This window comes from Chiloscyllium plagiosum, unplaced genomic scaffold, assembly GCF_037043375.1.
Source record: "Chiloscyllium plagiosum isolate Xiang-an unplaced genomic scaffold, Cpla_swu_hap1 HiC_scaffold_168, whole genome shotgun sequence".
Lineage (NCBI taxonomy): Eukaryota > Metazoa > Chordata > Chondrichthyes > Orectolobiformes > Hemiscylliidae > Chiloscyllium > Chiloscyllium plagiosum.
The window spans coordinates 42,501-62,414 of record NW_028270307.1 but is presented as its reverse complement, the minus strand read 5'-3'; the positions used below and the strand labels follow the sequence as shown (position 1 = coordinate 62,414).

Genomic DNA, 19,914 nt, shown 5'->3' with positions numbered 1-19,914 from the left:
TGTCTGTAACTGTGTTCCCCCTGTCTCTCACTCCGTCTGGGGGTGTGTGTGTAACTGTGTTCCCCCTGTCTCTCCCTCTGTCTGGGTGTGTGTGTAACTGTGTTTCCCCTGTCTCTCACTCTGTCTGGGGGTGTGTGTCTGTAACTGTGTTCCCCGTCTCTCACTCTGTCTGGGGGTGTGTGTGTAACTGTGTTCCCCTGTCTCTCACTCTGTCTGGGGGTGTGTGTGTGTAACTGTGTTCCCCTGTCTCTCACTCTGTCTGGGGGTGTGTGTGTGTAACTGTGTTCCCCCTGTCTCTCACTCTGTCTGGGGGTGTGTGTAACTGTGTTCCCCCTGTCTCTCACTCCGTCTGGGTGTGTGTGTAACTGTGTTCCCCCTGTGTCTCACTCTGTCTGGGTGTGTGTGTGTGTGTAACTGTGTTCCCCCTGTCTCTCACTCCGTCTGGGTGTGTGTGTGTGTAACTGTGTTCCCCCTGTCTCTCACTCCGTCTGGGTGTGTGTGTGTGTAACTGTGTTCCCCCTGTCTCTCACTCTGTCTGGGGGTGTGTGTGTGTAACTGTGTTCCCCCTGTCTCTCACTCTGTCTGGGGGTGTGTGTGTGTAACTGTGTTCCCCCTGTGTCTCACTCTGTCTGGGGGTGTGTGTGTGTAACTGTGTTCCCCCTGTCTCTCACTCCGTCTGGGGGTGTGTGTGTGTAACTGTGTTCCCCTGTCTCTCACTCCGTTTGGGGGTGTGTGTGTGTAACTGTGTTCCCCCTGTCTCTCACTCTGTCTGGGGGTGTGTGTGTGTAACTGTGTTCCCCCTGTCTCTCACTCCGTCTGGGGGTGTGTGTGTGTAACTGTGTTCCCCCTGTCTCTCACTCCGTCTGGGTATGTATGTGTAACTGTGTTCCCCCTGTCTCTCACTCCGTCTGGGGGTGTGTGTGTGTAACTGTGTTCCCCCTGTCTCTCACTCCGTCTGGGGGTGTGTGTGTAACTGTGTTCCCCCTGTGTCTCACTCTGACTGGGGGTGTGTGTGTGTGTAACTGTGTTCCCCCTGACTCTCACTCTGTCTGGGGGTGTGTGTGTGTAACTGTGTTCCCCCTGTCTCTCACTCTGTCTGGGGGTGTGTGTGTGTAACTGTGTTCCCCCTGTCTCTCACTCTGTCTGGGGGTGTGTGTGTGTAACTGTGTTCCCCCTGTCTCTCACTCTGTCTCGGGGATTGTGTGTAACTGTGTTCCCCCTGTCTCTCACTCCGTCTGGGGGTGTGTGTAACTGTGTTCCCCCTGTCTCTCACTCCGTCTGGGGGTGTGTGTGTAACTGTGTTCCCCCTGTCTCTCACTCTGTCTGGGTGTGTGTGTGTGTAACTGTGTTCTCCCTGTCTCTCACTCTGTCTGGGTGTGTGTGTGTGTGTAACTGTGTTCCCCCTGTCTCTCACTCCGTCTGGGGGTGTGTGTGTAACTGTGTTCCCCCTGTCTCTCACTCTGTCTGGGGGTGTGTGTGTGTGTAACTGTGTTCCCCCTGTCTCTCACTCCGTCTGGGGGTGTGTGTGTAACTGTGTTCCCCCTGTCTCTCACTCTGTCTGGGGGTGTGTGTGTGTAACTGTGTTCCCCCTGTCTCTCACTCCGTCTGGGGGTGTGTGTGTAACTGTGTTCCCCCTGTCTCTCACTCTGTCTGGGGGTGTGTGTGTGTGTAACTGTGTTCCCCCTGTCTCTCACTCCGTCTGGGGGTGTGTGTGTGTGTAACTGTGTTCCCCTGTCTCTCACTCCGTCTGGGGGGGTGTGTGTGTAACTGTGTTCCCCCTGTCTCTCACTCCGTCTGGGGGTGTGTGTGTAACTGTGTTCCCCCTGTCTCTCACTCCGTCTGGGGGTGTGTGTGTGTAACTGTGTTCCCCCTGTCTCTCACTCCGTCTGGGGGTGTGTGTGTAACTGTGTTCCCCCTGTCTCTCACTCTGTCTGGGTGTGTGTGTGTGTAACTGTGTTCCCCCTGTCTCTCACTCCGTCTGGGGGTGTGTGTGTGTAACTGTGTTCCCCCTGTCTCTCACTCCGTCTGGGGGTGTGTGTGTAACTGTGTTCCCCCTGTCTCTCACTCTGTCTGGGGGTGTGTGTGTAACTGTGTTCCCCTGTCTCTCACTCCGTCTGGGGGTGTGTGTAACTGTGTTCCCCCTGTCTCTCACTCTGTCTGGGGGTGTGTGTGTGTAACTGTGTTCCCCCTGTCTCTCACTCTGTCTGGGGGTGTGTGTGTAACTGTGTTCCCCCTGTCTCTCACTCTGTCTGGGGGTGTGTGTGTAACTGTGTTCCCCCTGTCTCTCCCTCCGTCTGGGGGTGTGTGTGTGTAACTGTGTTCCCCCTGTCTCTCACTCTGTCTGGGGTTGTGTGTGTGTAACTGTGTTCCCCCTGTCTCTCACTCTGTCTGGGGTTGTGTGTGTGTAACTGTGTTCCCCCTGTCTCTCACTCTGTCTGGGGGTGTGTGTGTGTAACTGTGTTCCCCCTGTCTCTCACTCCGTCTGGGGGTGTGTGTGTGTAACTGTGTTCCCCCTGTCTCTCACTCCGTCTGGGGGTGTGTGTGTGTAACTGTGTTCCCCCTGTCTCTCACTCCGTCTGGGGGTGTGTGTGTGTAACTGTGTTCCCCCTGTCTCTCACTCCGTCTGGGGGTGTGTGTGTGTAACTGTGTTCCCCCTGTCTCTCACTCTGTCTGGGGGTGTGTGTGTATAACTGTGTTCCCCCTGTCTCTCACTCCGTCTGGGGGTGTGTGTGTAACTGTGTTCCCCCTGTCTCTCACTCTGTCTGGGGGTGTGTGTGTAACTGTGTTCCCCCTGTCTCTCACTCTGTCTGGGGGTGTGTGTGTGTAACTGTGTTCCCCCTGTCTCTCACTCTGTCTGGGGGTGTGTGTGTGTAACTGTGTTCCCCCTGTCTCTCACTCTGTCTGGGGGTGTGTGTGTGTAACTGTGTTCCCCCTGTCTCTCACTCCGTCTGGGGGTGTGTGTGTGTGTAACTGTGTTCCCCCCGTCTCTCACTCCGTCTGGGGGTGTGTGTAACTGTGTTCCCCCTGTCTCTCACTCCGTCTGGGTGTGTGTGTGTAACTGTGTTCCCCCTGTCTCTCACTCCGTCAGGGGGGGTGTGTGTGTAACTGTGTTCCCCCTGTCTCTCACTCCATCTGGGGGGGTGTGTGTAACTGTGTTCCCCCTGTCTCTCACTCCGTCTGGGGGTGTGTGTGTGTAACTGTGTTCCCCCTGTCTCTCACTCCGTCTAGGGGGGTGTGTGTAACTGTGTTCCCCCTGTCTCTCCCTCCGTCTGGGTGTGTGTGTGTGTAACTGTGTTCTCCCTGTCTCTCACTCCGTCTGGGTGTGTGTGTGTGTAACTGTGTTCCCCCTGTCTCTCACTCTGTCTGGGGGTGTGTGTGTGTAACTATGTTCCCCCGTCTCTCACTCCGTCTAGGGGGGTGTGTGTAACTGTGTTCCCCCTGTCTCTCCCTCCGTCTGGGTGTGTGTGTGTGTAACTGTGTTCCCCCTGTCTCTCACTCTGTCTGGGGGTGTGTGTAACTGTGTTCCCCCTGTCTCTCCCTCCGTCTGGGTGTGTGTGTGTGTAACTGTGTTCCCCCTGTCTCTCACTCTGTCTGGGGGTGTGTGTAACTGTGTTCCCCCTGTCTCTCACTCTGTCTGGGGGTGTGTGTGTAACTGTGTTCCCCCTGTCTCTCCCTCCGTCTGGGTGTGTGTGTGTGTAACTGTGTTCCCCCGTCTCTCACTCCGTCTGGGTGTGTGTGTGTGTGTGTAACTGTGTTCCCCCTGTCTCTCACTCCGTCTGGGGGTGTGTGTGTAACTGTGTTCCCCCTGTCTCTCACTCTGTCTGGGGGTGTGTGTGTGTAACTGTGTTCCCCCTGTCTCTCACTCCGTCTAGGGGGGTGTGTGTAACTGTGTTCCCCCTGTCTCTCCCTCCGTCTGGGTGTGTGTGTGTGTAACTGTGTTCCCCCTGTCTCTCACTCTGTCTGGGGGTGTGTGTAACTGTGTTCCCCCTGTCTCTCACTCTGTCTGGGGGTGTGTGTGTAACTGTGTTCCCCCTGTCTCTCCCTCCGTCTGGGTGTGTGTGTGTGTAACTGTGTTCCCCCGTCTCTCACTCCGTCTGGGTGTGTGTGTGTGTGTGTAACTGTGTTCCCCCTGTCTCTCACTCCGTCTGGGGGTGTGTGTGTAACTGTGTTCCCCCTGTCTCTCACTCTGTCTGGGGGTGTGTGTGTGTAACTGTGTTCCCCCTGTCTCTCACTCCGTCTGGGGGTGTGTGTGTAACTGTGTTCCCCCTGTCTCTCCCTCTGTCTGGGTGTGTGTGTAACTGTGTTTCCCCTGTCTCTCACTGTCTGGGGGTGTGTGTCTGTAACTGTGTTCCCCCTGTCTCTCACTCCGTCTGGGGGTGTGTGTGTGTAACTGTGTTCCCCCTGTCTCTCACTCCGTCTGGGTGTGTGTGTAACTGTGTTCCCCCTGTGTCTCACTCTGTCTGGGTGTGTGTGTGTGTAACTGTGTTCCCCCTGTCTCTCCCTCCGTCTGGGTGTGTGTGTGTGTAACTGTGTTCCCCCTGTCTCTCACTCTGTCTGGGGGTGTGTGTGTGTAACTGTGTTCCCCCTGTCTCTCACTCCGTCTGGGGGGGGGGGGGGGGTTGTGTGTAACTGTGTTCCCCCTGTCTCTCACTCCGTCTGGGGGTGTGTGTGTGTAACTGTGTTCCCCTGTCTCTCACTCCGTCTGGGGGTGTGTGTGTGTAACTGTGTTCCCCCTGTCTCTCACTCCGTCTGGGGGTGTGTGTGTGTAACTGTGTTCCCCTGTCTCTCACTCCGTCTGGGGGTGTGTGTGTGTAACTGTGTTCCCCCTGTCTCTCACTCCGTCTGGGGGTGTGTGTGTGTAACTGTGTTCCCCCTGTCTCTCACTCCGTCTGGGGGTGTGTGTGTGTAACTGTGTTCCCCCTGTCTCTCACTCCGTCTGGGTATGTATGTGTAACTGTGTTCCCCCTGTCTCTCACTCCGTCTGGGGGTGTGTGTGTGTAACTGTGTTCCCCCTGTCTCTCACTCCGTCTGGGGGTGTGTGTGTGTAACTGTGTTCCCCCTGTCTCTCACTCCGTCTGGGGGTGTGTGTGTAACTGTGTTCCCCCTGTCTCTCACTCTGTCTGGGGGTGTGTGTGTAACTGTGTTCCCCTGTCTCTCACTCCGTCTGGGGGTGTGTGTAACTGTGTTCCCCCTGTCTCTCACTCTGTCTGGGGGTGTGTGTGTGTAACTGTGTTCCCCCTGTCTCTCACTCTGTCTGGGGGTGTGTGTGTAACTGTGTTCCCCCTGTCTCTCACTCTGTCTGGGGGTGTGTGTGTAACTGTGTTCCCCCTGTCTCTCACTCTGTCTGGGGGTGTGTGTGTGTAACTGTGTTCCCCCTGTCTCTCACTCTGTCTGGGGGTGTGTGTGTGTAACTGTGTTCCCCCTGTCTCTCCCTCCGTCTGGGGGTGTGTGTGTGTAACTGTGTTCCCCCTGTCTCTCCCTCCGTCTGGGGGTGTGTGTGTGTAACTGTGTTCCCCCTGTCTCTCACTCTGTCTGGGGTTGTGTGTGTGTAACTGTGTTCCCCCTGTCTCTCACTCTGTCTGGGGGTGTGTGTGTGTAACTGTGTTCCACCTGTCTCTCACTCCGTCTGGGGGTGTGTGTGTGTAACTGTGTTCCCCCTGTCTCTCACTCTGTCTGGGGGTGTGTGTGTGTAACTGTGTTCCCCCTGTCTCTCACTCCGTCTGGGGGTGTGTGTGTATAACTGTGTTCCCCCTGTCTCTCACTCCGTCTGGGGGTGTGTGTGTAACTGTGTTCCCCCTGTCTCTCACTCTGTCTGGGGGTGTGTGTGTAACTGTGTTCCCCCTGTCTCTCACTCTGTCTGGGGGTGTGTGTGTAACTGTGTTCCCCCTGTCTCTCACTCTGTCTGGGGGTGTGTGTGTGTAACTGTGTTCCCCCTGTCTCTCACTCTGTCTGGGGGTGTGTGTGTGTAACTGTGTTCCCCCTGTCTCTCACTCCGTCTGGGGGTGTGTGTGTGTGTAACTGTGTTCCCCCCGTCTCTCACTCCGTCTGGGGGTGTGTGTAACTGTGTTCCCCCTGTCTCTCACTCCGTCTGGGTGTGTGTGTGTAACTGTGTTCCCCCTGTCTCTCACTCCGTCAGGGGGGGTGTGTGTGTAACTGTGTTCCCCCTGTCTCTCACTCCATCTGGGGGGGTGTGTGTAACTGTGTTCCCCCTGTCTCTCACTCCGTCTGGGGGTGTGTGTGTGTAACTGTGTTCCCCCTGTCTCTCACTCCGTCTAGGGGTGTGTGTGTAACTGTGTTCCCCCTGTCTCTCCCTCCGTCTGGGTGTGTGTGTGTGTAACTGTGTTCTCCCTGTCTCTCACTCCGTCTGGGTGTGTGTGTGTGTAACTGTGTTCCCCCTGTCTCTCACTCTGTCTGGGGGTGTGTGTGTGTAACTATGTTCCCCCTGTCTCTCACTCCGTCTAGGGGGGTGTGTGTAACTGTGTTCCCCCTGTCTCTCCCTCCGTCTGGGTGTGTGTGTGTGTAACTGTGTTCCCCCTGTCTCTCACTCTGTCTGGGGGTGTGTGTAACTGTGTTCCCCCTGTCTCTCCCTCCGTCTGGGTGTGTGTGTGTGTAACTGTGTTCCCCCTGTCTCTCACTCTGTCTGGGGGTGTGTGTAACTGTGTTCCCCCTGTCTCTCACTCTGTCTGGGGGTGTGTGTGTAACTGTGTTCCCCCTGTCTCTCCCTCCGTCTGGGTGTGTGTGTGTGTAACTGTGTTCCCCCGTCTCTCACTCCGTCTGGGTGTGTGTGTGTGTGTGTAACTGTGTTCCCCCTGTCTCTCACTCCGTCTGGGGGTGTGTGTGTAACTGTGTTCCCCCTGTCTCTCACTCTGTCTGGGGGTGTGTGTGTGTAACTGTGTTCCCCCTGTCTCTCACTCCGTCTAGGGGGGTGTGTGTAACTGTGTTCCCCCTGTCTCTCCCTCCGTCTGGGTGTGTGTGTGTGTAACTGTGTTCCCCCTGTCTCTCACTCTGTCTGGGGGTGTGTGTAACTGTGTTCCCCCTGTCTCTCACTCTGTCTGGGGGTGTGTGTGTAACTGTGTTCCCCCTGTCTCTCCCTCCGTCTGGGTGTGTGTGTGTGTAACTGTGTTCCCCCGTCTCTCACTCCGTCTGGGTGTGTGTGTGTGTGTGTAACTGTGTTCCCCCTGTCTCTCACTCCGTCTGGGGGTGTGTGTGTAACTGTGTTCCCCCTGTCTCTCACTCTGTCTGGGGGTGTGTGTGTGTAACTGTGTTCCCCCTGTCTCTCACTCCGTCTGGGGGTGTGTGTGTAACTGTGTTCCCCCTGTCTCTCCCTCTGTCTGGGTGTGTGTGTAACTGTGTTTCCCCTGTCTCTCACTCTGTCTGGGGGTGTGTGTCTGTAACTGTGTTCCCCCTGTCTCTCACTCCGTCTGGGGGTGTGTGTGTGTAACTGTGTTCCCCCTGTCTCTCACTCCGTCTGGGTGTGTGTGTAACTGTGTTCCCCCTGTGTCTCACTCTGTCTGGGTGTGTGTGTGTGTAACTGTGTTCCCCCTGTCTCTCACTCCGTCTGGGTGTGTGTGTGTGTAACTGTGTTCCCCCTGTCTCTCACTCTGTCTGGGGGTGTGTGTGTGTAACTGTGTTCCCCCTGTCTCTCACTCCGTCTGGGGGGGGGGGGGGTTGTGTGTAACTGTGTTCCCCCTGTCTCTCACTCCGTCTGGGGGTGTGTGTGTGTAACTGTGTTCCCCCTGTCTCTCACTCTGTCTGGGGGTGTGTGTGTGTAACTGTGTTCCCCCTGTCTCTCACTCCGTCTGGGGGTGTGTGTGTAACTGTGTTCCCCCTGTCTCTCACTCCGTCTGGGGGTGTGTGTGTGTAACTGTGTTCCCCCTGTCTCTCACTCTGTCTGGGGGTGTGTGTGTAACTGTGTTCCCCCTGTCTCTCACTCCGTCTGGGGGTGTGTGTGTAACTGTGTTCCCCCTGTCTCTCACTCCGTCTGGGTGTGTGTGTGTGTGTGTAACTGTGTTCCCCCTGTCTCTCACTCCGTCTGGGGGTGTGTGTGTAACTGTGTTCCCCCTGTCTCTCACTCTGTCTGGGGGTGTGTGTGTGTAACTGTGTTCCCCCTGTCTCTCACTCCGTCTGGGGGTGTGTGTGTAACTGTGTTCCCCCTGTCTCTCCCTCTGTCTGGGTGTGTGTGTAACTGTGTTTCCCCTGTCTCTCACTCTGTCTGGGGGTGTGTGTCTGTAACTGTGTTCCCCCTGTCTCTCACTCCGTCTGGGGGTGTGTGTGTAACTGTGTTCCCCCTGTCTCTCCCTCTGTCTGGGTGTGTGTGTAACTGTGTTTCCCCTGTCTCTCACTCTGTCTGGGGGTGTGTGTCTGTAACTGTGTTCCCCGTCTCTCACTCTGTCTGGGGGTGTGTGTGTAACTGTGTTCCCCTGTCTCTCACTCTGTCTGGGGGTGTGTGTGTGTAACTGTGTTCCCCTGTCTCTCACTCTGTCTGGGGGTGTGTGTGTGTAACTGTGTTCCCCCTGTCTCTCACTCTGTCTGGGGGTGTGTGTAACTGTGTTCCCCCTGTCTCTCACTCCGTCTGGGTGTGTGTGTAACTGTGTTCCCCCTGTGTCTCACTCTGTCTGGGTGTGTGTGTGTGTGTAACTGTGTTCCCCCTGTCTCTCACTCCGTCTGGGTGTGTGTGTGTGTAACTGTGTTCCCCCTGTCTCTCACTCCGTCTGGGTGTGTGTGTGTGTAACTGTGTTCCCCCTGTCTCTCACTCTGTCTGGGGGTGTGTGTGTGTAACTGTGTTCCCCCTGTCTCTCACTCTGTCTGGGGGTGTGTGTGTGTAACTGTGTTCCCCCTGTGTCTCACTCTGTCTGGGGGTGTGTGTGTGTAACTGTGTTCCCCCTGTCTCTCACTCCGTCTGGGGGTGTGTGTGTGTAACTGTGTTCCCCTGTCTCTCACTCCGTTTGGGGGTGTGTGTGTGTAACTGTGTTCCCCCTGTCTCTCACTCTGTCTGGGGGTGTGTGTGTGTAACTGTGTTCCCCCTGTCTCTCACTCCGTCTGGGGGTGTGTGTGTGTAACTGTGTTCCCCCTGTCTCTCACTCCGTCTGGGTATGTATGTGTAACTGTGTTCCCCCTGTCTCTCACTCCGTCTGGGGGTGTGTGTGTGTAACTGTGTTCCCCCTGTCTCTCACTCCGTCTGGGGGTGTGTGTGTGTAACTGTGTTCCCCTGTCTCTCACTCCGTCTGGGGGTGTGTGTGTGTAACTGTGTTCCCCCTGTCTCTCACTCCGTCTGGGGGTGTGTGTGTAACTGTGTTCCCCCGTCTCTCACTCCGTCTGGGGGTGTGTGTGTAACTGTGTTCCCCTGTCTCTCACTCCGTCTGGGTGTGTGTGTGTAACTGTGTTCCCCCTGTCTCTCACTCCGTCTGGGGGTGTGTGTGTGTAACTGTGTTCCCCTGTCTCTCACTCCGTCTGGGGGTGTGTGTGTGTAACTGTGTTCCCCCTGTCTCTCACTCCGTCTGGGGGTGTGTGTGTGTAACTGTGTTCCCCCTGTCTCTCACTCCGTCTGAGTGTGTGTGTGTGTAACTGTGTTCCCCCGTCTCTCACTCCGTCTGGGGGTGTGTGTGTGTAACTGTGTTCCCCCTGTCTCTCAGTCCGTCTGGGGGTGTGTGTGTAACTGTGTTCCCCCGTCTCTCACTCCGTCTGGGGGTGTGTGTGTAACTGTGTTCCCCCTGTCTCTCACTCTGTCTGGGTGTGTGTGTGTGTAACTGTGTTCCCCCTGTCTCTCACTCCGTCTGGGGGTGTGTGTGTGTAACTGTGTTCCCCCTGTCTCTCACTCTGTCTGGGGGTGTGTGTGTGTAACTGTGTTCCCCCTGTCTCTCACTCCGTCTGGGGGTGTGTGTGTAACTGTGTTCCCCCTGTCTCTCACTCCGTCTGGGGGTGTGTGTGTGTAACTGTGTTCCCCCTGTCTCTCACTCTGTCTGGGGGTGTGTGTGTAACTGTGTTCCCCCTGTCTCTCACTCCGTCTGGGGGTGTGTGTGTGTAACTGTGTTCCCCCTGTCTCTCACTCTGTCTGGGGGGGGTGGGTGTGTGTAACTGTGTTCCCCCTGTCTCTCACTCCGTCTGGGGGTGTGTGTGTAACTGTGTACCCCCTGTCTCTCACTCCGTCTGGGGGTGTGTGTGTGTAACTGTGTTCCCCCTGTCTCTCACTCCGTCTGGGGGTGTGTGTGTGTAACTGTGTTCCCCCTGTCTCTCCCTCCGTCTGGATGTAGTGTAATGTTAACCCTGTCTCTCTCTCTCCCCCTCTCTCAGGGTTATATCTGTGGGAGTTCCAGTCCCTGCCGAAGGAGTTATTGATATTCCTATCATTGAGAGGGAGGTCAGCAGCCCCAGGAAACATTTTAAGGTCAGATTCTGGCTTAATATCTCCAACCCATTCTCACAGGGACAGCATGGGGTTAGATACAGAGTAAAGCTCCCTCTGCACTGTCCCCCCATCCCATGGACAGGGACAGCACGGGGTTAGATACAGAGTAAAGCTCCCTCTACACTGTCTCCCCATCAAACACTCCCAGGAGAGGGACAGCACGGGGTTAGATACAGAGTAAAGCTCCCTCTACACTGTCTCCCCATCAAACACTCCCAGGGACAGGGACAGCACAGGGTTAGATACAGAGTAAAGCTCCCTCTACACTGTCCCCCCCATCAAACACTCCCAGGGACAGGGACAGCACGGGGTTAGATACAGAGTAAAGCTCCCTGTACACTGTCCCCCCATCCCAGGGACAGGGACAGGGACAGCACGGGGTTAGATACAGAGTAAAGCTCCCTCTACAGTGTTCCCCCCATCCCAGGGACAGCACGGGGTTAGATACAGAGTAAAGGTCTCTCTACACTGTCCCCATCCCAGCGTCAGGGACAGCACACGGTTAGATACAGAGTAAAGCTCCCTCTACACTGTCCCCCGTGAAACACCCCAGGGCCAGGGCCAGGGACAGCACGGGGTTAGATACAGAGTAAACACTGTCCCCCCCATCCCAGGGACAGGACAGGGTTAGATACAGAGTAAAGCTCCCTCTACACTGTCCCCCCCATCCCAGGGACAGGGACAGCACAGGGTTAGATACAGAGTAAAGCTCTCTCTACACTGTCCCCCCATCCCAGGGACAGGGACAGCACGGGGTTAGATACAGAGTAAAGCTCCCTCTACACTGTCCCCCCCATCCCAGGGACAGGGACAGCACGGGGTTAGATACAGAGTAAAGCTCCCTCTACACTGTCCCCCCCATCCCAGGGCCAGGGCCAGCACGGGGTTAGATACAGAGCCGAGCTCCCTCTTGTTATAAAGTGGAGGTTGACCCCCTTCTGAGAACTGAAACTGAAATACCCCAAAGAGCACCACCTTGCCCTATAATCTGTAAAAGGAATCTGAAAACTTGTCTCACCTGAATTTCAGCACCTTCCAGTGGGTAAATAAAATAAATCCCTTCTACTCACTTTCTAAAACTGACAGGTAACTTTGTTTATTTATCAAACGCTCACCATGAACTAATGTATTAACAAACTGAATAAATCCCTTCAAACTCAACCGAAGTTTGTCTCTTGAAATTCGCCCCATTGCCTTCCGGAAGTTCGAGGGCTCGCGGCATGTTGCATTTTAAATCGTGATGCACAGAAACGAAATAAAACAACACAATCTTCTAAAGGGACCATGCAGCGCCTCCCCCCCAAGCCCTCCGAGCATTTTACAAACACCAAATTCTAGCTTGCCGCCTCCCAAACTACAATTACTCCACCGAACTTCACTACATCGACACTGTCGCCCCACCATCAAACACTCCTTGGATAGAGGGTTAGATACACAGTTTCCTGAAGAAGGGCTCATGCCCGAAACGTCGATTCTCCTGTTCCCTAGATGCTGCCCGACCTGCTGCGCTTTTCCAGCTCTGATCTCCAGCATCTGCAGTCCTCACTTTCTCCTAGATACACAGTAAAGCTACCTCTACATTGTTCTCCACCCCCCTCCCCCCAATCAAACACTCCCAGGACAGGGGTTAAATCAGAATGACACTCTCTCTACACTGACCCCCATCCCAGGACCAGGACAAGGACAGCACAGGGTGAGATACAGAGTGACCCCCCCCACTCTATCCCAGGACAGGGTGAGATACAAAGTGATGCTCTGTCCCTGTCCCTGTCTCCGACAGATGGCCCTTGCTCCGTTATTCCGAGTCGGTGATGTGGAGGGCACCATGTTACGGGTACGTCAGAGCCGAGCTGCACACAGTGCTGTCACCCATTACCGCGTCCTGAGAAGTTCCGGCTCTGCTGCTCTGCTGGAGCTACAGCCATTGACGGGTGAGTGGCCGGTGGGGGCCAGGGGTCCGACTCACCCATTTGTAAACTCCCTCCAATCCCTGCAGTGGTCTCCAAATATCGCATGCAGTGTGTGTGTATGTGGGCAAAACATCCATTACTCTTCCCTTAGCTTCCAAGTTCGGATGGTACCTTCACTTAGTGAGTCGCCGCACTGGGTCTTGCAGAGGGTACACACTACTGCTCCTCTGCGATGGTTAGATTCTCTCTCAATGGGAACCCCCAGGATGTTGATAGTGGGGGGGAGGGGGGATTCAGTGACGGTAACACCATTGAACGTCAAGGGGGCGATGGTTAGATTCTCTCTCAATGGGAACCCCCAGGATGTTGATAGTGGGGGGGGGAGGGGGGATTCAGTGACGGTAACACCATTGAACGTCAAGGGGGCGGTGGTTAGATTCTCTCTCAATGGGAACCCCCAGGATGTTGATAGTGGGGGGGAGGGGGGATTCAGTGACGGTAACACCATTGAACGTCAAGGGGGCGATGGTTAGATTCTCTCTCAATGGGAACCCCCAGGATGTTGATAGTTGGGGGGGGGAGGGGGGATTCAGTGACGGTAACACCATTGAACGTCAAGGGGGCGATGGTTAGATTCTCTCTCAATGGGAACCCCCAGGATGTTGATAGTGGGGGGGAGGGGGGATTCAGTGATGGTAACACCATTGAACGTCAAGGGGGCGATGGTTAGATTCTCTCTCAATGGGAACCCCCAGGATGTTGATAGTGGGGGGGGGGGGGAGAGGGGGGATTCAGTGATGGTAACACCATTGAACGTCAAGGGGGCGATGGTTAGATTCTCTCTTGCTGGAGATGCCCATTGCCTGGTCATGCTGGTTATTATTACACGATGGTGTATTGACGATGGTACCTGCCCCGGCCTCCTCATCCTCCAGTCCCGTGTGCAGTGATGCCTGGGCTGGAGCGTGGTTCCCTCTGCTGGACATCCACTTGTCCATGAGACAGCCCCTCTCTCCCTCAGTGAGGTGATCCGAACGCTTCTGTGGTCAGGAACCTATCGTGTCTTTTCTCAGGGTTTGGGGACCAGCTGAGTGGGAAGGAGTAACCACAGAGGAGTAACTGATCCCCTCTTCCCCCAGGCGTGAAACATCAGCTGAGGGTCCATCTTGCTCTGGGGCTCAGCTGCCCCATCCTCGGCGACCATAAATATTCCAAGTGGAACAGCCTCCAACCACAGGTAGGAGAGAGGGGGAGGGAGGGACGGGGGAGAGGAAGACAGATGAAGAGTGGGACACTGAGAGGGTGTGGATGTTGGGGGGGGGATGGTGAATGGGAGTGGGAGGCGGAGGGAGGGGTACGGGGAGTGGGTGACGGAGAGGGATGGAGCGGGGGACGGGGAGGGGGGGACGGGGAGGGAGCGGGGGACGGGGAGGGGGTGGGGGACGGGGAGGGGACGGGGTGGGGGACGGGGGACGGGGTGGGGGACGGGGGAGGGGTGGGGGGACGGGGTGGGAGTGGGGGGCGGGGAAGGGGTGGGGGGGCGGGGTGGGAGTGGGGGGCGGGGAAGGGGTGGGGGGACGGGGAAGGGGTGGGGGACGGGGAGAGGTGGGGGGACGGGGAAGGGGTGGGGGGACGGGGAAGGGGTGGGGGGACGGGGAAGGGGTGGGGGGTGGGGGGACGGGGAGGGGTGGGGGGACGGGGAAGGGGTGGGGGGACGGGGAAGGGGTGGGGGGACGGGGAAGGGGTGGGGGGTGGGGGGACGGGGAAGGGGTGGGGGACGGGGAAGGGGTGGGGGGAGGGGGAGGGGGTGGGGGGAGGGGGAGGGGCAGTGGTGGATGGTGGTGGATTCACACGAACATGTTTTGTATTAATCTCTGGGCCTGGTGTTTTGTTTTGAAACAGAAACTTCCGGAAGGCATGCTGAAACGGCTGGGCCTGACTCCGCCGAAGTGCCGGTACCTGCCCCTGTATGTTCACGGCCGGCAGCTGTTGGTGCCGGGACCCGGGGAAGGGGACAGCTCTGTCTCCGAGACCCACGGCCTCCAGCTCAACGTGGTCAGCAAGCCCCCCCGCTACTTCCGAGAAGCCCTGAGGAAACTCGGGATCCAGGGTCCGTGGCAGCATGAGACCCCGGAGAGTCCATCCCAGTGATGGTGGGATGTGCACAGCTCCAGGGTCAGTCGGGGCTGAGGGGCAGGAACAAGAGCGAGAGGTGTGTTGTGGTTTTCCATGGGTGACGCCGAGGTTCAGGGGAGAAAAAAACCAAGACTCGGAAGCTCACTCAACCACGAGAGTATTTCCAGAGGCATTCCGACAGATCCGAGTCAGCGAGAGAGAGATTGTTCGCCTGCGTTCTTCGGAGAAACTGGACTGTGCAGCTGTTTGGGCGTTCCTGGGTTGAACATGGTTTGTCGTACACGTGTCCAAAAGCTGGACGGGAAGTGGCATTTCTGCTGAAAAGCGGGTGACTTGGCTCTGATTAAGATTTTTTGAGAATGATAGAGCTTATTGCTTTAAATTATTGGACAAACGGCGTTGATTGAGGGAGGGATTCTGCCATTTGTGACTTAGCAACAGCCTCTGAAATCGAGTTGACATTCCATTTGCAGAGGAGCTCTGTCAGTTGGTGACAGGCGGTATCTCTCTGATCGAATCTGAGCCATTGTGTGACAGAGGTGAAGATTCTGTACAGTCACCAGTTCAATCTCTTCCATGAGGAAAAGGAACAAGTTGACGTATTCTCTGTGTCTCTGCCTTGCTTTCAGGGAGTGGGATGTGTTGCACAGCTCTGTTCAAAAGCAATTCCACCCCAAAATAAATTAATCTTTTTTTAGACATGGTTGAAGGCATGTTGTGGAGGTCCCTGGGAGCTGTTTCCCGTTGGTTAAATGAAACATCGATGCTCCTGGTGGACTGCCACACCTCAGCCTATCCCAGTGAGCCAGCACAGTGTTCATCGGTAATCCTGCTGCTGCCAGCCGTCACTCACTGGGGCTGGTACTGAGAGTCTCCAGGAGCCTGTGACAGTGATGGAGGACGGAGCGGTCAGTGTTCCTGGCACTGACCAGCACACTCTGCTCCGTCTCCTGGACAATCAGAGACAGCTTCTCACAGGAGTTCATCGAGATCAGAACCTGAAAAGAGGAGTGGAGGGGAAAGCAGGGGGGAGGGTTAGGGGCAGGATGCCATCGAAAGCACAAATCCCAGTCTCTGGGCATATTTCTCTCTCTCTCTCACTCACTCACACACACACACACTCCTGTACCTGGGGAGGTCTCTCTCACACACACACACACACACTCCTGTATCTGGGGAGGTCTCACCCTCTCTCACACACACACACACACTCCTGTATCTGGGGAGGTCTCTCTCACCCTCTCTCACACACACACACACACTCCTGTATCTGGGGAGGTCTCTCTAACCCTCTCTCTCACACACACACACACACACACACTCCTGTATCTGGGGAGGTCTCTCTAACCCTCTCTCTCACACACACACACACACACTCCTGTATCTGGGGAGGTCTCTCTAACCCTCTCTCTCACACACACACACACTCCTGTATCTGGGGAGGTCTCTCTAACCCTCTATCTCTCTCTCTCACACACACACACTCCTGTATCTGGGGAGGTCTCTCTAACCCTCTCTCTCTCTCACACACACCCTCCTGTATCTGGGGAGGTCTCTCTAACCCTCTCTCTCTCTCACACACACACTCCTGTATCTGGGGAGGTCTCTCTAACCCTCTCTCTCACACACACACACACACACTCCTGTATCTGGGGAAGTCTCTCTAACCCTCTCTCTCACACACACACACTCCTGTATCTGGGGAGGTCTCTCTAACCCTCTCTCTCACACACACACACTCCTGTATCTGGGGAGGTCTCTCTAACCCTCTCTCTCTCACACACACACACTCCTGTATCTGGGGAGGTCTCTCTAACCCTCTCTCTCTCTCACACACACACACACACTCCTGTATCTGGGGAGGGCTCTCTAACCCTCTCTCACATACACACACACACACTCCTGTATCTGGGGAGGTCTCTCTAACCCTCTCTCACACACACACACACTCCTGTATCTGGGGAGGTCTCTCTAACCCTCTCTCACACACACACACACTCCTGTATCTGGGGAGGTCTCTCTAACCCTCTCTCACACACACACACACACACTCCTGTATCTGGGGAGGTCTCTCTAACCCTCTCTCTCTCTCTCTCACACACACACACACACTCCTGTATCTGGGGAGGTCTCTCTAACCCTCTCTCTCTCTCTCTCACACACACACACACTCCTGTATCTGGGGAGGTCTCTCTAACCCTCTCTCTCTCTCTCACACACACACACACACACTCCTGTATCTGGGGAGGTCTCTCTAACCCCCTCTCACACACACACACTCCTGTATCTGGGGAGGTCTCTCTAACCCTCTCTCTCTCTCACATACACACACACACTCCTGTATCTGGGGAGGTCTCTCTAACCCTCTCTCACACACACACACACTCCTGTATCTGGGGAGGTCTCTCTAACCCTCTCTCTCTCTCACACACACACTCACACACACTCCTGTATCTGGGGAGGTCTCTCTAACCCCCTCTCACACACACACACACTCCTGTATCTGGGGAGGTCTCTCTAACCCTCTCTCACACACTCCTGTATCTGGGGAGGTCTCTCTCTCTCTCTCTCACACACACACACACTCCTGTATCCGGGGAGGTCTCTCTAACTCTCTCTCACACACACACACACACTCCTGTATCTGGGGAGGTCTCTCTAACCCTCTCTCACACACACACACACACACCCCTGTATCTGGGGAGGTCTCTCTAACCCTCTCTCACACACACACACACACACACCCCTGTATCTGGGGAGGTCTCTCTAACCCCCTCTCACACACACACACACACTCCTGTATCTGGGGAGGTCTCTCTAACCCTCTCTCACACACTCACACACACTCCTGTATCTGGGGAGGTCTCTCTAACCCTCTCTCTCTCTCTCTCTCTCACACACACACACACACTCCTGTATCTGGGGAGGTCTCTCTAACCCTCTCTCTCTCACACACACACACACACACTTCTGTATCTGGGGAGGTCTCTCTAACCCTCTCTCACACACACACACTCCTGTATCCGGGGAGGTCTCTCTAACTCTCTCTCACACACACACTCCTGTATCTGGGGAGGTCTCTCTAACCCTCTCTCACACACACACACACACACACACTCCTGTATCCGGGGAGGTCTCTCTAACTCTCTCTCACACACACACACACACACTCCTGTATCTGGGGAGGTCTCTCTAACCCTCTCTCTCTCTCTCACACACACACACACTCCTGTATCTGGGGAGGTCTCTCTAACCCTCTCTCACACACACACACACACACTCCTGTATCTGGGGAGGTCTCTCTAACCCCCTCTCACACACACACACACTCCTGTATCTGGGGAGGTCTCTCTAACCCTCTCTCACACACTCACACACACTCCTGTATCTGGGGAGGTCTCTCTAACCCTCTCTCTCTCTCTCTCTCTCTCTCTCTCTCTCTCTCACACACACACACACACACACACACACACACACACTCCTGTATCTGGGGAGGTCTCTCTGACCCTCTCTCTCACACACACACACTCCTGTATCTGGGGAGGGCTCTCTAACCCTCTCTCTCACACACACACACTCTTGTATCTGGGGAGGTTTCTCTAACCCTCTCTCACACACACACACACACTCCTGTATCTGGGGAGGTCTCTCTAACCCTCTCTCACACACACACACACTCCTGTATCTGGGGAGGTCTCTCTAACCCTCTCTCACACACTCACACACACTCCTGTATCTGGGGAGGTCTCTCTGACCCTCTCTCTCACACACACACACTCCTGTATCTGGGGAGGTCTCGCTAACCCTCTCTCTCTGACACACACACACACTCCTGTATCTGGGGAGGTCTCTCTAACCCTCTCTCACACACACACACACTCCTGTATCTGAGGAGGTCTCTCTAACCCTCTCTCTCACACACTCACACACACTCCTGTATCTGGGGAGGTCTCTCTAACCCTCTCTCTCTCTCTCTCACACACACACACACACACACACACACTCCTGTATCTGGGGAGGTCTCTCTGACCCTCTCCCTCACACACACACACTCCTGTATCTGGGGAGGTCTCTCTGACCCTCTCTCTCACACACACACACTCCTGTATCTGGGGAGGTCTCTCTAACCCTCCCTCTCACACAAACACACACACTCCTGTATCTGGGGAGGGCTCTCTAACCCTCTCTCTCTCTCTCTCTCACACACACACACACACTCCTGTATCTGGGGAGGTCTCTCTAACCCTCTCTCTCACACACACACACACTCCTGTATCTGGGGAGGTCTCTCTAACCCTCTCTCACACACACACACACTCCTGTATCTGGGGAGGTCTCTCTAACCCTCTCTCTCACACACACACACACACACACACTCCTGTATCTGGGGAGGTCTCTCTAACCCTCTCTCTCACACACACACACTCCTGTATCTGGGGAGGTCTCTCTAACCCTCTCTCTCTCTCTCTCACACACACACACACACTCCTGTATCTGGGGAGGTCTCTCTAACCCTCTCTCTCACACACACACACACTCCTGTATCTGGGGAGGTCTCTCTAACCCTCTCACACACACACACACACTCCTGTACCTGGGGAGGTCTCTCTAACCCTCTCACACACACACACACACTCCTGTATCTGGGGAGGTCTCTCTAACCCTCTCTCTCTCTCACACACACACTCCTGTATCTGGGGAGGTCTCTCTAACCCTCTCTCACACACACACACACACACTCCTCTATCTGGGGAGGTCTCTCTAACCCTCTCTCTCACACACACACACTCCTGTATCTGGGGAGGTCTCTCTAACCCTCTCTCTCTCTCACACACACACACTCCTGTATCTGGGGAGGTCTCTCTAACCCCCTCTCACACACACACACATTCCTGTATCTGGGGAGGTCTCTCTAACCCTCTCTCTCTCTCACACACACACTCACACACACTCCTGTATCTGGGGAGGTCTCTCTAACCCCCTCTCACACACACACACACTCCTGTATCTGGGGAGGTCTCTCTAACCCTCTCTCACACACTCCTGTATCTGGGGAGGTCTCTCTCTCTCTCTCTCACACACACACACACTCCTGTATCCGGGGAGGTCTCTCTAACTCTCTCTCTCACACACACACACACACTCCTGTATCTGGGGAGGTCTCTCTAACCCTCTCTCACACACACACACACACACACACCCCTGTATCTGGGGAGGTCTCTCTAACCCTCTCGCACACACACACACACACACACACACCCCTGTATCTGGGGAGGTCTCTCTAACCCCCTCTCACACACACACACACACTCCTGTATCTGGGGAGGTCTCTCTAACCCTCTCTCACACACTCACACACACTCCTGTATCTGGGGAGGTCTCTCTAACCCTCTCTCTCTCTCTCTCTCTCACACACACACACACACTCCTGTATCTGGGGAGGTCTCTCTAACCCTCTCTCTC

General features: G+C 55.5%; 2 protein-coding genes across 2 annotated transcripts in view; one reads left to right on the top strand and one right to left on the bottom strand.

The window, feature by feature from the left end:
* LOC122546327 (pseudouridylate synthase RPUSD4, mitochondrial-like) overlaps positions 1 to 15,155 on the top strand; it is a 38,020-nt gene extending 22,865 nt beyond the window's left edge. Inside the window, exons 4-7 of the mRNA XM_087985731.1 lie at positions 10,291 to 10,384; positions 12,186 to 12,336; positions 13,455 to 13,552; positions 14,218 to 15,155. Coding sequence (XP_087841857.1) covers positions 10,291 to 10,384; positions 12,186 to 12,336; positions 13,455 to 13,552; positions 14,218 to 14,466 — 592 coding nt within the window. The 3' untranslated portion in view covers positions 14,467 to 15,155. The remainder of the gene's footprint in view (positions 1 to 10,290; positions 10,385 to 12,185; positions 12,337 to 13,454; positions 13,553 to 14,217) is intronic.
* A 141-nt stretch (positions 15,156 to 15,296) lies between these two features.
* The window catches only part of LOC122546326 (serine/threonine-protein kinase 36-like), a gene marked incomplete at its 5' end in the record, with an annotated part of 45,253 nt that continues 40,635 nt past the window's right edge, over positions 15,297 to 19,914 (bottom strand). The window contains one exon of the mRNA XM_087985730.1: positions 15,297 to 15,449. Within this exon, the coding sequence (XP_087841856.1) occupies positions 15,297 to 15,449 (153 nt within the window). The remainder of the gene's footprint in view (positions 15,450 to 19,914) is intronic.